Genomic DNA, 14,514 nt, shown 5'->3' on the forward strand with positions numbered 1-14,514 from the left:
TATCAATCGCTAGGACTAGATGTATCTCCTCGGGAACTGGTGTTTTACACAGTCCGTGGACTTCGTGGAAAATTCTCTCGAATTAGGGAAATTGTAAAAACTCAGCGTGAAAAAACAATTGATGAAGTACTCGAAATACTCCATGAGGAAGAGTCCTTTCACAATTCAACGAAAGGGAAACGATCTGATGGAAACAACGCAGAGGCGTTCATATCAAGAAGGAATAAAAACTATAAGCCAAGAATTTGTTACATTTGCCGACAACCTGGTCACATCGCGAAGGACTGCTATTACAGAAACAAGAATTCAAAAAGTGAGTTATCCAAAGGTAACAAGGAAAGAATGAAGTTACAACCTACAAGTGTGAACGTTTCATCTCGTTCTGGTGAAAGAGAAAGTGATTTTGCTCTTCAACTTACGCGTGAAAAAAATGATGAATGTGATAAAATTTGGTTGCTGGATAGTGGTGCAACCGGACACATGGCAAAAGACTTCTTTTGGTTTCAGAATATTACACCAGAGGTGAGGGAAATTTACCAGGCAGGTAAACACTCAAAAATATATTCAGAAGGTATTGGTACTGTTAAAGCAAAAGCTATAAATACAAAGAATTCTAGTTTTATTAATTTAACTATTAGTAATGTTAGTTATATTCCTGATTTAAGAAATAACTTATTGTCACTCACTGCCTTAATGGATAAAGGATGTAAAATTGAATCAAGGAATAATTCTGTATTAGTTTTTAGTAGGTGTAATGAATTACTTTTTAAAGCATTTAAGAATAACGGTAGGCTTAAAGTTAATTTAGAACCATATTATAATTCTGAATCTTGCATTGCTAATGATTGTACTGGTAATAATTATGAACTTTGGCATAGTAGATTGTGCCATTTAAATCCAAAATATATGCTTAAAATGAAAGAATACATTGATATTAATGATGTAAGTGATTTTAAGTGGGAAACTTGTGACATAAGTAAAATAACGAGAAAAAGTCATCCAAATATTGACATTAATCAGAGTTCAGAAATTTTAGAATTAATTCATTCGGATCTATGTGGCCCTGTTCAAACTGAATCAATTGGTGGGTCTAAATATTTTATGATCTTAGTGGATGATTTTTCTGGAATGTATTTTACTTATTTTCTTAAAAGTAAAAGTGAAGTGTTTGACACATTTTGTAAATTTAAAGCTAAGTATGAAAATTTAACTGGTAAAAGAATTAAACATTTGAGAACAGACAATGGTTTAGAATTTGTAAATCAACAATTAGATAATTATCTTGCTAATTCAGGTATTTTTCATGAAAAAACAATTCCATATAACAGTGAGAGTAATGGGAAAGCTGAACGGGCAAACAGAGTTCTTTTAGAAAGAGCTAGGACATTACTACATGAGAGTGAGCTTCCGGTAAAATTATGGGCAGAAGCAATTAATTTTAGTACTCAAGTATCAAATTTAACACCCCGGAAAGGAAAAGAAAAAATTCCTTTAGAAATTTGGACTTGTAAAAAACCCATATTAAACTATCTAAAAAGGTTTGGATGTGTGGCATACTTTCACATTCCGAAAGTGATGCGAAACAAATTTGACATACCAGGAAAAAGAGGGATAATGTTAGGATATGCTAGAGAAAGAAAAGGATATCGTATTTATGATATAGCAAGTAACAAAATAATTGAAGAACGATCAGTTAAATTTAACGAATCTTTAAAGGGTAGAAAATATATGGGAAAAAATAAAACCTTAGAAACTTGGGATATTGAAGAATTAGAAAGAAAGGGAAACGAATTAGATCAAAAACCACACCTCGAATTGGTTGTTATGGAAAATACCCAAGCAAGCGAATATGATGACTCATCGAATTTCGAAATCCGCGACATGAGCTGTTGTAGCGGGGGTCATGACAGGGGGAATAAAGTCCAAACATCTGATAGCTATGAAAAAAGTAATAAATATGGAAATGAAATACCATTAAGACGATGGGAGAGGCTCAAATCAAAACAACTAGCGTCAAGTATAATCAGTAATGTTCCGAATAATTTTTCAGAAGCAAAACAAAGTGCTAATTGGTATGACTGGAAATCCGCAATGGAAAATGAATTAGATTCATTACATAAACACAAAGTGTGGGAAATAGTAGATAGGCCTGAAAAAACAAAATTAGTAAAAAGTAAGTGGGTGTATACTTTGAAGGAAGGAGACTCTGGGGAAGTAAAATATAAAGCGCGATTAGTAGCGGCTGGATTTAATCAAATAAAAAATAAGGATTATACTGAATCATATTCACCAGTAGTTAACATTGAATGTTTTAGATTATTGCTTGCACTTTCAGCTAAATTAAACTTGACTGTTAAATTTTATGATGTAAAAACAGCGTACTTGTACAGTGACTTAAACGAGGATGTGTATATGACTCCTCCACCTGGTTATGAAAAACTGATTGGAGAAGGTAAAGTATGTAAATTGAAGAAAAGTATTTATGGGTTGCCTCAATCCAGTAGAAATTGGTATATGAAAATAAAAAATGAATTAGAAAAACTTGGGCTGATACAGTTAGCATCTGATAATTGTGTATTCATTTATAATGATACCAAAAACATTTTTATATTGTGTTTGTATGTTGATGATTTAGCTGTATTCTGTAATAATAAAGAAATGCTTGAAAATATTGTTTCTAAAATAAAAAATGTATTTGAGTTACGTGAAAATACTAATTCAAAATTTTTAGGAATGCAAATAGAAAAATTTGAAAATGGTATATGTTTGTCTCAAACAGAATATATTGAATCTTTATTGACTAAACACAATCTGGAAAATTGTAAAGCAGTGAAAACGCCAATCATTAAAGGAGCAGATAAAGGTTTTTCATGTACAAATGAAAAAAATTGATGCAATTTTGTATCAAGAATTAATTGGGGAACTTTTATATTTAGCGAATAGAACACGTCCTGATATATCATTTGTAACAACTTATTTGTCACAATTTAATCATGTACCAGAAAAAAGGCATTATCTTTTGGCTAAAAGGGTATTAAGGTATTTAAAAGGTAAAAAAAAATAAAAAACTTTTCTATAGCAATGATTTTGAAGTTTTAAATGCATATGCTGATGCTAGCTGGGGAAATGCAGAAAATGGTAAGTCATTTTCTAGTGGTACTATTTTACTAGGTGATTCATTGATTTCTTGGAAATGTCGTAAGCAGAGAAGTGTTAGTCTGTCTACTTGTGAAGCAGAATTATTTTCTATTTCTGAAATTTGTAAGGATATTATTTGGACTGTAAATTTATTATCAGAATTAAAATACAAACAATTTTTGAATGGTGCAGTGGTCTTAAATACAGACAGTCAAGCTGCCATCCAGTGGATCAACTGTGCAAGATCTTCTACGAAATCCAGACACATGAACTTACGTTTCCATTTTATGAAGGACTTAACAAAGGACAATGTTATTAAGATGGAATATTCACAAACTGATAATATGATTGCAGATTTTCTTACTAAGAGTGTCAGTGAAGAAAAATTAATGTATACATTGAAAGTAATTTCCTTAATTTCTTAATGTAATGTGTTATATATTGTTTGTATTTCATTTTTGTATTGAAAAAATGTTGCTCGCAGGAGGGGTGTGTTGGGTAGAGGCGAGCGAACGTTTTTTCTTATGCGCATGCGTATTAATTATGATGGCGCAGCTGTCTCTTCTCCCGACACATCCGTCATTCGAGCTTCGAGCGTAGGGAGATGCTGATATGTTATTTGCTGTTTGATACTCAATATGATTTCCTGTGTGATATCTTTATTCATTAGTCATGTAAATAAAGTGTGTTGTACTACGATGGCTTCTTTACTCTAAATATTGGCCTCTGAACAAGAACCTTGACTACTGCGCATATGCGTGTGCGCAAGTGCAGAATACGTTTTCGCCTGCGCATTTAATGTATAACGGACGGCGTAAGCTAAAATTATCTAATTATCTATTTCAGTTAATGTTAATGATTGCATTGTTCCTTAATCTTCGAATTGGATCCCGCTTATTATTTTTTGCAGACTGTAAGAGCAATTTTATAAAAGTAAACTTGAACTTTCGATTATGTCAAATAGAATTTCCGATGCTGGAACTTCCAAAGGATCTACAAAACGAAAGTATGTTTCGATGTCCAACAAACAAAAAGTGGAATTCCTGCAAAAAATGGATAAACACATGAAGAATGTGACAGAGAGGTTAGTGAAAACGAAAAAATTTCGATTGACGAGTTAGTCGGTATTCTTGGCACAGCAATTAACGAGACTTGAACAGCGGAACTTTGTAACTGAACAAGAAATTATGTCCTTTTATAGAATTAAAGAGAAAGTATTATCACATAAAATGAAGCAATTTAAACAACTTACTGAACAAGAAATTATGTCTTTTTATAGAATTAAATAGAAAGTATTATCACATAAAATGAAGCAACTTAAACAACTTACATTGAGAAAAATGTTTAATAAAGTAAACAAATAAATATTAAGCTTTTTTTTTTTTTTTTAATTTTGATACCCTTTAGATCATAATTGTTCTTTATTTCATAAATTACGGTTTCATATTTTTAATTTTAGAATTTCTGCATGCCATCTTACGAGATTTAAACTGATGATCTATAATCCGGAAAAATCGATAATTCGGAATCGCCGAAGTCCCGACAAGTCCGGATTAACGACTTTTGACTGTACTATTTCCATCTGTTGAGAAATAATTTCTTAATGCAATATCAATAGCATAATCTTCTCTGTTCTTATGCCTGCTCCTGCTGATATATTTTCCAATGCCTCTCATATGTTTTATATATAATGAAACATATGAGATGCTTAAAATTATTGGATAGCAAATGCATCTATTGTAGTACTCGTATTGCTTCAATATGCTTATTATTCTAGAGATTATACATAAAGAAATATGATTTTTAAGATATCCTTCATCATTTTATTCAAGCAAAGTATGCTATGTAAATATGCTGTTACACACGTACTCTAAAACCAGAAATAAAATAAAAAAAAAAAAAATACACTAAGAAAATGCTATCCAAATAAAACAAAATTCAGTAGATGTGATGTATATGTTAAGAAAATGAAATGATTAGAATTTCAAAATAATTTAATGCATCATTTAAAAAATAAAACAATATATAACAAATACATATGGCACTGGTAATAATAAGGCTCTTGCCCTTATGCTAGCTGTAAGCTTGGCATTGATTTATAGAGTTGGAGAATGGCTTCCTGCATTATTTTTCACCAAACTCTCTGTAGTCACTGAGTTAAACCAGGGACATTCCAAAATGATCAGAGGCAGACTGTTGATATCTTAGTGATCTAGCTGGCCGAACATGAAAGCAGTCAGAAAAATTTATTGCAGTATATGACTAGGCTGTTGAAAGTAAGCTGAGTGCTTTGAAAAGAAGGGGAACACAACAGGATGTAGAATATCATTGATTTACCATTGTGCTATAATGGTGGCATAGATGGTAACCAAAGAGGTCTGATTATTACATGAAATGGCATCCCCAGATCATGACTCTTTATTGTTGGGCTATGTGAAGGACAACAGTCATATCATTATTGCATTGCTGTCCCATACATATCTAGGCATGTGTTGCTAGTTATCATGGCTCATTTCAAAGCAAAACTCAATGCTGAAGACAATGCTACTCCAGATTCTTTCGACCAATTGTCAAAATTTAGCTTGCGTTTTACGTGTATTGAAAGCGTGACTTAGAATATATATTAGATTTATCTATAGCAGTGTTTCTCAACTGGGTTTACGCCAAGGACCGGTAAAATATTTTGGTACGTTCTCATGGACCGGTAAGTTTAATAATTCAATGGAACAATTTTTTTGACATAAATAAATCATGAAAACAAAATTAATTTTATTTGTTATAATTTACATATGTACATTCAACTTACTTAAAATATTGCGTTGAGAATAAAACTACCAAAACTTCTCCAAGAAAATTCCATTTTCATGGATATTTATTTATAAAAATGTCCACGGACCGGCGGTTGAGAAACACTGATCTATAGCATTGTTCTAATACAGTTAAAAGTCGTTAATTCGAACACCCATAATCCAGACCTCAAAGCTACAAACTTTCTGCGCATGTGTCGCGTTCACGCATGCGCACAGGCGTTTACGAGAGTGCTTAAGATTTTTACGGCTGCGAATATGTGCGCATGTGCGTTTAATGTGTAACGGAGTTATACGCTAAGCTAAAAATATCTAATTCAGTTAATGTTGCAGATTGCGTTGTTCCTTAATCTTCAAATTGGATCCAGCTTATTATTTTTTGCAGACTGTTAAAGCACTTTCATAAAAGTAAGCTTGAACTTTCGATTATGTCAAATAGAATTTCCGATATATATTTACTAATATGTAATTTGTATCTACAAAGCGAAAATATGTTTTGAAATCCGAAATCTGTTTATCAATTTCACGTGGCGGATTGGAAGTTGATCTGTCAGCACTATCCGTATCTTCAGGGCAGATGTTTTTATTTTATTTGGCTTATAATTCCTTACTAAGTGTAGTATTTAATCTCGATGTACTCCGTCTTTGATATGATTTAAATCAAGTTCCTCGTCATTATAATTCACTTCCGATAGTGAAGAAAGTGACCCAGAGGTTATTGAAAACGAAAACATTTCGATTGACAAATTAGTTGGTATTCTCAACACAGCAATTATAGGACTTGAACAGCGGAACTTTGTAACTAAATAAGAAATTATGTCTGTTTAATAGAATTAAAGAGAAAGTATTATCACATGAAACGAAGCAACTTACATTGAAGGAAATGTTTAATAAAGTAAACAAATAAATATTAAGCTTTATCTTTTTGTAAATTTTGATACCCTTATTTCAAATAAAGATCAAATCTTATTTCAAATAAAGATGATAGGCATTTCGAATAAAGATCATAATTGTTCTTTATTTCATAAATTACAATTTCATATTTTTAATTTTGTAATTTCTGCATGCCATCTTACCAGATTTAAACTGATGATCTATAATCCGGAAAAATCGATAATCCGGAATCGCCGAAGTCCCGACGAGTCCGAATTAACGACTTTTGACTGTATAAGTATTTTGATTTAAAATCGGACTTTTTCTGAAATAACATACCAAACAAATGAAGTATTTTTGGCGCAACTGAAAAAATGCGCCAAGATAAATTTTTAAAATTTCTTACCAAAAATTACAAAATTTAATGTCTAGGCATAATTTGAGTTGTAGAATCGAAAAGTGGAAAAGAAATTTGGTATGTTATTTCAGAAAAAATCTGATTTTGTGTCAAAATACTTATGTTAGAGCAATGCTATATATAAATCTAATATGTATACTAAGTCGTGTTTTCGAACCATGGGAAATGCAAATTAAATTTCGACAATTGGTCCAGTAGAACAAGAGATATAGAAATGTCCCCCCCTTTTTATTTGTGCAAGGTGTACAGCTGAAGTGAGTAAATGAAAGTTATAGAATACTCTAGAATTGGACTTTATCCTTTTTTGTGCAACATATGTAGCTGAAGCATAGAACACCACATGTTCAGTTGTGATGCTGTGCAGTTTCAGCTGTTTATTCATCAACCACCAAAACTTGATCATTTCCATGATGGATTGAAATGCATTCAGACATGAAATTTTGTGACCGTCAGATGACTCCTTTTAGGTGCATCTGCCTTAGTTTTGGTCTTAAAATGTATATTGTATTCTTTACTGGATGATGAGGGATATCTTTACATTAATTTCATACCTCCTATGTCATATACCATTTATGTTAAGTAGAGTTTAGTAGATCAAAGAGTGACATGCTTCTTTAAACATACACTGTTTGTAATATTCATCCTTTGTTTAGTATCAGTTTCAAACAGAATGATTTTTTGCTCAGAAGGAAATACCTTTTTATCTCTGTAAATATACCAAATATTTTCTTTACAAACCAATGCAAAAGGAAGTTGAGTTTTGTGAATTACTAATTCTGGCATTAGTACTTCATTCATATTGTCTAAAATGATATATTGTTGTTGCATGCAATTATAACATTAAATGCTTTTATAATAAGAAGTATTATAATTTTCATGCATACCTTTTTCTTACTTGCTTTAGTTAGATTAAGAATAAAACAGGTTTTAACCTCTGTATTCTTCAAGTCTATATTAATATAGGTCAGAGTTTCTTAAATTGTGGGGTCGCAAATTGAAAGTTTGGGGTTGTGAAAATTCAACTCGATAGATGAATTTAAAGAAAATACATTCATAAGACTTTTAAAGAAATTGCATTAATTGACATTAATGAGATTACATTTTAAAGACATTACATTTATTGATATAAATGACATTAGTTATTTGTTATATAATTTGCAAAAGGAATTTAAGCTATCTAGTGATTCAAACTTAAAACTGGAGTTTTCACAAAAGTCCGTGATGAATTCTGGATCGGAGCTAGAACTAGATTTCTCACTATTTCTGGGCCCACCAGTAGCTGATTCTATTAGTAAACTTGGCTGAAGGAAGAACATGAGAAACATCTGATCTCATGTGATAGATAACTCTAACAGAGCATGTGTTTTACCAAAGCAGTAATGTTATACATAAGGTTTTAAATTTTAAGAATATTTGACTGTGCACAGAAAACCAACAAAATTGGAAAATCTTTAGTTCAGAAATCATGGCGATACATTTAAGAGTAAAAGCGAAGGAATAAGATTCAAATGAATGAGTTCTACAGTCGCATTTTGCACAGGTTTCCTTTTGAATCAGAGGGTCTAGGTTCGAATCCCATCGAACGGCCTGGCTGTATAGGCATTTTAATTATTTTCCCTATGTGTAATTTGTATACAAGTCAGTTCCCCGTAGAAAGTCCTCCATGAAGGCATCCCTCTAGGCTTTGCTGCAATCACATAAACCAAAACCACCTTGCTATTTCTGAAATGGCATAAAATGTTCTCTCATTCAGCACTATATATTTATATAAAACTACTTTTTCAGCTTTAACACTAATTAAAACTAAATGTTGTTTCTACATCGAAACATGTTGAAGATGTTCATCAGTGTAAAATGTCGCACCAACATTTAATTTGTTATGTAGCAGAAAACAAGCACATCTGTCTCATTGGAATTTTCTTTCATTAATTTTTGTTTGTTTAAAATAAATCCTAAAACTAATACTTTTTTATGTATATTGTTTACCAAGGTTAATTATTCATGGAAGGATGTTTATTTTTATATCCTTATTTTATATTTAATGTCTGGGGTCATGGAAAAAAATCTCAGTGGTAAAAAGGAGTTGTGAAAAAAATGTTAAAAGGAGTCACGATCGAAAAGTTTAAGAAGCACTGATATAGATCATAAGATTGTATAATAAGCATTTGTGGTCTCATTGGCCAAAAGATAAGCGTCCTTATACAAGTAGATACAATGATAAAACAACATCATATATTTTTTATTGATTATACTATAAAAATTCATATAAAATGCAAGTTAATTCACAGATCATGAGATGTTTAGGCTTTCATGAAGGATCAAGAATAGTTTAAATGTATGATGAATATACTATTGCATAAATATTATGATGCTGAGATTAGTTACTCAGTTTAACAGATAATTAATTATTAATTTTTGCATTTAATAGTCAAGTAATTCTAGTTTGTTTGTTTGTTTTTTTAATAAGATAGCTTCATCTTACAAAACATCCACTACATTACTTTCTCATTTTTGGTGGCATTTCTCATTTGGTGGCAATCATGTTACCTTGTCTTGTGACTTCATAGTTCACTAGCTTTGGCACATTATAAATGCTTTAAAATTGACCAGTGTAAGAAAAAGAAATCTTATTAGATTTGCAAGTAAAATTGTAAGAAATTATTAATTTAATAAAAAATGCCCATAATGTGTGCATTATGTACCTCAGCTATAATGTATTTTATAGCTATAGAATTGTGTAATATTTAAATTAGTAATATATTTTTAAAGTGCATAAAAAATATAAATTTTGTATTCATGCTTTAATTAATTTTCTGACAGGGACATTACGTCCAAAGCCTTGGAGAGACTGGTGAAAAAGAAACAGAAAATCAAGTTCTGCTTTTAGAACATGATATTCCTCATCTGCCATTTTCAAAAGCTGTTCTTGATTGCCTGCCAGAATTACCTTGGATTATCACTGAAAAAGTAATTGATTAAAAATTTGTTGATTTTTTTATTTCTTCCTTCCTTTTGCTCCTCCTGTGCCCTTTAACCAAACGTTTATTTGTACTACTCACTACAATAGAATAAGGACTTTTTATAACAGTTTGAAACACATAATCTTCCAACCAAACATGTGCACTTTAAAGCTCAAATTTTGATGTTTTATTAATTTTATTTATTTCATATATTGCAAGAATTTAATGAGTTTTATTCATTTATTAAAACTCAATGATTTAAAAGTAATGCAATGCCTTGCCACTTGGCAAAATGTAAGGTAATTAAGTTTCAAACTTAATCAGAAAACTAGACAGTTTCAAAGAAATGTGTTGCCACAGTTTTAAATAAAATATTTTTATCTTTCATACCACAGTGTGTTGCTATTCAACAAAGAATAAGATATTTTTTTATTTAATATCTCTGCTACTGTTTAATAAAGTAGGCAATTTAAAAGCAATATATAGTTTTCTCCATCTTTATTATTAATAATTACATGTCGTGTCTACAAAATTACATAGGCTCATTGAAATCAATACATTTTTTACATGAATACATTACAATCATTACATGATTATCTTTTTTAAGCAGCTATCCAAAGCAAAATAGACAGAAAAATTCAAAAAATGAAACAAAAATTTGATAAATTGAAGTATAACAAAGTAGAATAAATGAAAAAGTTCAAAAAATAATGTAGGATATCTGTGTTTCTGAATGACATAATAAGCAGTTTAATGTTGCTAAAAATTAAATTCAGACCAACAAATACGTACAGTTATGTATATAAAATTGTTAACTGCTTATCAATGTAGTCCAGTCCCTACATGGCTAAGAAGCTGGGGCATAGGGCAAATCTAACCAAAATTGTTTAGACTCTTCATTTATTAGATATTTTTAGCATTTCATTACTGTTAATGGATAGCATTGCAAACCTATGAAAGTGGGTTAAAAATCTTAATAAAAACAGCTTATTTAATTATTTAGTTTCATGATTTGTATGTTAGTGAATTAAAGTTTGATGTCAGTTTCATGATGATTGAATTCATAATTTGATTCAAGGCTATGGCAATTATCTGTTTTTCAGTAGGCGCTGAATATCTTTCTAGTGTAGTGTAATAATGATTTTTATTTGGAATTTTGGCAATTTGAAACAACCTACAATTAGTAATTTTTGCATTTAACAAGAAAAGCCTTAAAATTCCAAAATATATTTTAAAAAAGACCTTTTATAAAATCCATTCACGTAATTAACTAGGAAATTAGGCAATATCAATATTTTATCTGAAAAGTAATTTGAAAAATCTTATTTATGTCCATAAGATAACTTGATAAAAATAGCTGGACAATTATGTGTTATATTTTATCTTTAGAATGTGAGTTAATTATGTTGCTGAACTTTTTTGTGTGCAAATGTAGGATGTTGCTGCAAGAAAAGATTTACGTCATATTTCTATATGTAGTGTGGATCCGCCAGGTTGTACAGATATTGATGATGCTTTACATTGTCGAAAATTAGAAAATGGTCATTTAGAGGTAGGTATAATTTCCATTTGTTTATAATTATTCCATTATAACTAAATCCTCTGTTTAACTCTTCTAGTATTTTTATGTAGTCATGAGCTTTGATCTCATTTTGTTTGCATCCTCATTCTAATAAATATTTTACTTTTATTTTCATTCGTTACCTGAAATTCATTTTCAGACTTGCAGCTTATAAAAAAAATTAAACTGTAATTATATAAGTTAATAAATACTGTATAGCACAGTTAAAAAAAGTGCTGCTGTTCAGGAGTTTAAAGCAATAAAATTTCAGAATTTTTCTTGTCTCACATCTATTGAAATATCATGCACGATAAGTGCTGGGTTGTTCCTTAAAAATGAAAAAATTACATTTTTCTTCAACAAAAAGATGTATATAAAAATGTGGTAATATCAATTAGTAAAATAATAGATACCAACATTGCATGAACAATCTACATTGGAAATATGCAAGTCATTAGTTCAAAACTATGATCTTAACTTTTGTAAACCTTTCCACTTTATGTATTGTTTTTTAAAAACCATTTCTTTTTTCCTGGATAGGTTGGTGTACATATTGCTGATGTGTCTCATTTCATTAGACCTGGCACTGCTATTGATGCTGAAGCTGCAATGCGTGGAACTACAGTTTATTTAGTTGATAAAGTAAGTGTAAAACTACATTAAGTTTTCAATAGTAAATAAATCATTTTTAATGAATCACTGAAGCTAATGTAATATTTTTTCTTGTAAGTTTCATTTGAAAAGCAATGTATCTGTCTCCTAATAGCTTTTTCTTTGTAAGTAAATATATTATATGACACTATTGCAAGATTATATTAACATTTAATTATAAACTTTATATGTAACAAATTAACATGTATAGATGTAAAAATGTTCAGATGTAGGTATGGGAACAAATTTAAAAACATTACTTTTTCTCTTAAAATTTAATTATCCAAAAGAAATTTCTGTATTCTCTATGAAAAGGGAATAGTTGCATATTAGATAAAAATTAGTACCTTCTTATCTGTTATATCTCTTAAATAAAAATAGCTTGTTATATTCATTATTTTAGTGATTGAAATCTCTATTTCAGAGAATTGATATGGTTCCTGAGCTTTTGAGTTCAAATCTCTGTTCTCTTAGAGGAAATGAAGAAAGGTAATTAACAGTTTTAATACAAAATTATATACAGTAAAGTTATCCAGAAAGCTCAAATATGCAAAATTCTGGATAGTTGAACATATAAAACCTGGAATTCACTGTATAAAAGGAAAATGAGTGCAAGAAATGTCCTGTCTAAATTATAATACAATCATCTTATTCATCAACTTGAAAATTAAAATCTTACATTTAAAATTATGTAAGATTTGGGGGTAAAAAAATGAAAAGCCAATGTATTTTGTACCTTAAAATATGGGCGTAAACCATTTTATCTTATGAAATCCCACCAAACATGAAAATTGATGGAGTTATCATGATATTCCAATCATTCTGCTAAAGTTTACTGAAAGAGATCAATGAAAGGCAGGCTCCCAATTATCAATATTTTTTCAAAATGCAATGAAAAATATTATCTGATATCTTTCCTTTTAAAGTCTAAGCCTATTTATTGAGAATTAATTAGGTTTACATAAAAAAGACGAAATTCTTATGATTGTGTTGTAACATCAAGCATATTCACTTCTGGCCTTAAATAACACTGTTTAGCGGCAATGTACATAAGCTTTATAATGGTATTATAAATCTCTCATTTACTTAATATTTAGGGGGGAATTTTCCCTTAAATTTTACAATATTCCAGTTAGTTGAGCTTTCTGGTTAGTTGAATGCTGGGCAGTCGGGCTTGTACTGTAAATGTAAACACACAGTTTCATCATTATTTTTGTTTTATTGTTTGTTTTTATTATGCTTGTTTAGGACTATTAAATTCAATCTGTATTAAACGTACTATTGATTAAATTGAAAACTATTGAAAACTTACTATGATTGAGTAAAAATTACTATGGAAGAAAATTTTTTAATATAAAAGCAAAAATAGTTTATCAGAAGAAAGATATGATCAATTATCATTTTATTATTTCAATTCAGGTTTGCTTTTACTGTTATTTGGGAAATGACATCAGAAGCCAAAATACTTAGGACCTCATTTTTCAAATCTATAATTAAATCCAAAGTAAGTGAAATTTATTTAAAAATTATTGTGTTTATGTAATGTCATTGAATTTTATTTTTCATTGCTTATGAGAAATATCAGCAGCACTGATTTTTGGTTCTATGAAATATATAATTTTAGAAGTTTTTAAGCTAAATCTGTATTTAAAGAAAATAATTTTTTCATTAAACTTCCACAGTTTTATCTAAAAATAGGCAATTTTTAATTTATGTTGCACTTATATAGATGATTTTGTAGATTTTTGTTAATATGTCAGGAAAATCAGTAATTGTTATTAAAAGTTTGAATATGCTAATATTTATTCAGTTATATATAAAAATTTTTTAAGTTCCTTAATTTTAATTATTTTAAAAGTATTAGCATAATGATATAGTTTAATGTAGGAAGACAGTGAAGGGATAGTGTTCTCCTTATTATGTAATTGAAGATTGGTTGTATTTGGTGATTACTTTGATGATAATACCATAAAAATATCATATGAAAAAACTTTATTAATAAAAGATGATTGAAAGTCTCAGAGGGTTGTAAAATTCAGTAGGTTAATTATGCTTAAAAAAGTTATATTTCATGTTAAGACAGTTGTCCCTTTTATGAACCAGGTA

General features: G+C 29.7%; 1 protein-coding gene across 2 annotated transcripts in view; it reads left to right on the forward strand.

Annotated features, from left to right (window-relative positions):
• Dis3 (exosome complex exonuclease RRP44-like protein Dis3) overlaps nt 1-14,514 on the forward strand; it is a 106,975-nt gene that overhangs the window by 67,570 nt on the left and 24,891 nt on the right. For both annotated transcript variants that reach the window (XM_085824300.1, XM_035350801.2), the window contains exons 9-13: nt 10,057-10,203; nt 11,632-11,748; nt 12,298-12,399; nt 12,833-12,897; nt 13,828-13,912. In XM_085824300.1, coding sequence (XP_085680426.1) covers nt 10,057-10,203; nt 11,632-11,748; nt 12,298-12,399; nt 12,833-12,897; nt 13,828-13,912 — 516 coding nt within the window. The remainder of the gene's footprint in view (nt 1-10,056; nt 10,204-11,631; nt 11,749-12,297; nt 12,400-12,832; nt 12,898-13,827; nt 13,913-14,514) is intronic.

This window comes from Stegodyphus dumicola, chromosome 9, assembly GCF_044657685.1.
Source record: "Stegodyphus dumicola isolate Sdum_Otavi_A_Nest chromosome 9, ASM4465768v1".
In the NCBI taxonomy this organism is placed as follows: Eukaryota; Metazoa; Arthropoda; class Arachnida; order Araneae; family Eresidae; genus Stegodyphus; species Stegodyphus dumicola.